At 34.4% G+C, this 2,501-nt stretch overlaps 1 protein-coding gene across 1 annotated transcript; it reads left to right on the top strand.

Annotated features, from left to right (window-relative positions):
* Positions 1-219: 219 nt before the first annotated feature.
* LOC118750317 (PRA1 family protein 3) lies at positions 220-836 on the top strand (the record flags this gene model as incomplete). The annotated part of the gene is given in 1 exon segment (XM_036485035.1): positions 220-836. A coding segment is annotated over 1 exon segment (466 nt), but the record flags the coding sequence as incomplete, so codon positions are not given.
* Positions 837-2,501: the final 1,665 nt, after the last annotated feature.

Here is a 2,501-nt window from a genome sequence, read left to right as displayed (position 1 = left end):
ATCTTGCGACTCGTTTATCCGCATTACTAGTAAGGGTAAAATTATTATGCGCATATGTGTGCCAGATTATATGCATAAGCTTTGAGCGTTCTTTTGTCGCTAGTTTACAAAAAATGCAGCTTATGTAAAGTAACTACCGATAGTTTTTTAAAACCATCGATAGTACCATCGATAGTTTTGCACTTCTAGTTCTATCAATAGGCAACACTGACGGTGCGTCATTGTGATTGATACAAGCAGTTTTGCAAGGAAAAAATCGGGGCGAATTAATATAAATTTATAAATTCGAGTAGGGTGAAAAGATTGTTAGAATATCTGCTTACGTTAGAGACCTATAACTCTTCGTCATTTACTACGGCCTTTATTAGTAATGTCTTCCAGTGCCGGCATCAGTGACGCTTTGTCCACTCAGAATTTGGAGCTTCCTCCATTACGAAGTTTGGATGACTTTGTATTGGGTTCTGCTCGATTTCAGTTACCAAATATAAAAGATTTGGAGAAATGGGGCAATCGTGTAGTAAAAAATTTGCTATATTATCAAACCAACTATTTTCTTTTGTTTCTGGGAATTTATGGCGTAATGATAATAGTAAATCCAATAAAAATAATTTGGGGTCTGATTGTAGAAGCAATGATAATTGCTGTGGTGGTGCGGTTCTTTTTGAAGAGGACTGACTTAAAATTTAAATTTATTGTCAGCTGGTCCACTGCTACAGAGGAGAATCCGCAGCAAAAATGGTACTTTTTGGCGAGCGTCCTGTTATGTGGCTACCTTCTTCTGTATTGGTTAAATGCTATTTTATTATCAAGTTTTGCGTTGCTTCTTCCTATATCATGTAAGTACCAATTTATCTGAGGCTGACTTCGTAAATGCATCAATGCAAAGCAACAGCCTCTTATTTCGTATTTATTTGATGGAAAAGCAAAATGAGCGCAACTAAGTTCCAATTCGGCTTTTGAAGGTGGTTGCGCGATTTAGACATTTGCGTCAGTTATACATAATTTAGAAATAAAAAAGGCTGATGCATTGATACACTTACGAAGTTAGCCAAACTTTCGGTCATACAATAGCCCTGTTCGCGTACGCACTATCTAGTAAATCCAGTACTAATTTTACTGGTTTTTTACTGCATGTCGTTTTCGTACGCAAGAAATTAGCAAAAGTGGAAATTGAGAGAGCAAAAATGACAGCTGAACTTGCAAGTTTTACTGGATTTTTACTGGATAAATTTCTACTAGCAACTATTTGCTAGCAAGAAAAAAAGCTGATGGCATGATGCTTAATGTAATTCACATTAACAAAATAATTGTTTGTGGTGCTTTTAGAGTTGCAATTGACAAAATAAACCTATTTAAATATATAATAAGGTGGAAAATACTAGTTTTCTAAGAAAATTGCATCGGAAAGTAACAAATTAATCAGCTGTTCATAAAACTAGCAACTTCTTGCTGGTTATGCGTTTTCGTACTTTCTTGCATATTTCGTTCATTAGGAGTAAATATTGGCTTACTCTCCGAAATTTGGTTACTGGCAAGTTACTGGATATTTTTTGCTGGAGAATACGAAAATGCAGCTAATGTTGCCTTGTATCAAAAGTTGTGTTTTCGTATTATCCAGCAAAAAATATCCAGTAACTTGCCAGTAACCAAATTTCGGAGAGTAAGCCAATATTTACTCCCAATGAGTGAAATATGCAAGTACGAAAACGCAAAACAAGCAAGAAGTTGCTAGGTTTATGAACAGCTGATTAATTTGGTATTTTTCGATGAAATTTTCTTAGAAAACTAGTATTTTCCATCTTATTATATATTTAAATAGGTTTATTTTGTCAATTGCAACTCTAAAAGCACCACAAACAATTATTTTGGTAATGTGAATTACATTAAGCATCATGCCCATCTGTTTTTCTTACTAGCAAATAGTTGCTAGTAAAAATTTATCCAGTAAAAATCCAGTAAAACTTGCAAGTTCAGCTGTCATTTTTGCTCTCAATTTTCCCACTTTTGCTAATTTCTTGCAAGTTTTTGCGTACGAAAACGACATCCAGTAAAAAACCAGTAAAATTAGTACTGGATTTACTGCATAGTGCATACGCGAACAGGGCTTATATATTTAAATAGGTTTATTTTGTCAATTGCAACTCTAAAAGCACAACATACAATTATTTTGGTAATGTGAATTACATTAAGCATCATGCCATCAGCTGTTTTTCTTACTAGCAAATAGTTGCTAGTAAAAATTTATCCAGTAAAACTTGCAAGTTCAGCTGTAATTTTTGCTCTCTCAATTTCCACTTTTGCTAATTTCTTGCAAGTTTTTGCGTACGAAAACGACATCCAGTAAAAAACCAGTAAAATTAGTACTAGATTTACTGCATAGTGCGTACGCGAACAGGACTAATGTTTTAACTACATACATACGGTGAGCGTCTAAAATAACCCAGAAATTATTGAGGTAGGCTTTCTTAAGTAAAGCCATTCTAAGGGCCGGTTACTCAATG

This window comes from Rhagoletis pomonella, unplaced genomic scaffold (assembly GCF_013731165.1).
Source record: "Rhagoletis pomonella isolate Grant_MI unplaced genomic scaffold, Rhpom_1.0 Rhpom_scaffold_00204, whole genome shotgun sequence".
Lineage (NCBI taxonomy): Eukaryota > Metazoa > Arthropoda > Insecta > Diptera > Tephritidae > Rhagoletis > Rhagoletis pomonella.
Note: the sequence above shows the minus strand (reverse complement) of the source record. Positions and strands in the feature narration are given on the sequence as shown.